Source organism: Merops nubicus, unplaced genomic scaffold, assembly GCF_000691845.1.
Source record: "Merops nubicus isolate BGI_N331 unplaced genomic scaffold, ASM69184v1 scaffold20523, whole genome shotgun sequence".
Taxonomy (NCBI): domain Eukaryota; kingdom Metazoa; phylum Chordata; class Aves; order Coraciiformes; family Meropidae; genus Merops; species Merops nubicus.
In genome coordinates this window covers 1-303 of record NW_008598500.1, presented here as the reverse complement: position 1 = coordinate 303, position 303 = coordinate 1, and the positions used below count along the sequence as shown (strand labels likewise).

Here is a 303-nt window from a genome sequence, read left to right as displayed (position 1 = left end):
GCCCCGGGGGGGGCCCCCCCAGGCGCCCCCCCCGCCCCTTCGCCACCTCGCTCCCCGGTGCCGGGCTTGGCCCGTCCTCCGGGAGAAACCAGCGCGGGGAACGACGCAGCCGAGCGATGGTGGGAGGACAGGCCCAAAGCGGAGACAACGCGGGACAACGGCTACCGCGACGCCTCCCGCCAAGCTGCAGCCCGGTTCATTCGCCGCCGGCAGTGCCGGGAGCTAAGGGGGGAATATGATGGGGGAGCCCTCCCCGCCCTACTCACTTTCTGTATCCGCTTCAGCGCCATGGGAGGGGAGAGC

At 72.3% G+C, this 303-nt stretch overlaps 1 protein-coding gene across 2 annotated transcripts in view; it reads right to left on the bottom strand.

The window, feature by feature from the left end:
- Nucleotides 1-295, bottom strand: part of UBE2D1 (ubiquitin-conjugating enzyme E2D 1) — a 17,843-nt gene extending 17,548 nt beyond the window's left edge. For both annotated transcript variants that reach the window (XM_008937075.1, XM_008937074.1), the window contains exon 1: nucleotides 267-295. Coding sequence is in view for 1 of the 2 variants with exons in the window: in XM_008937074.1 (XP_008935322.1) it covers nucleotides 267-290 (24 nt within the window). In the remaining variant the exon portion in view is untranslated. The remainder of the gene's footprint in view (nucleotides 1-266) is intronic.
- Between the last annotated feature and the right edge of the window lie 8 nt (nucleotides 296-303).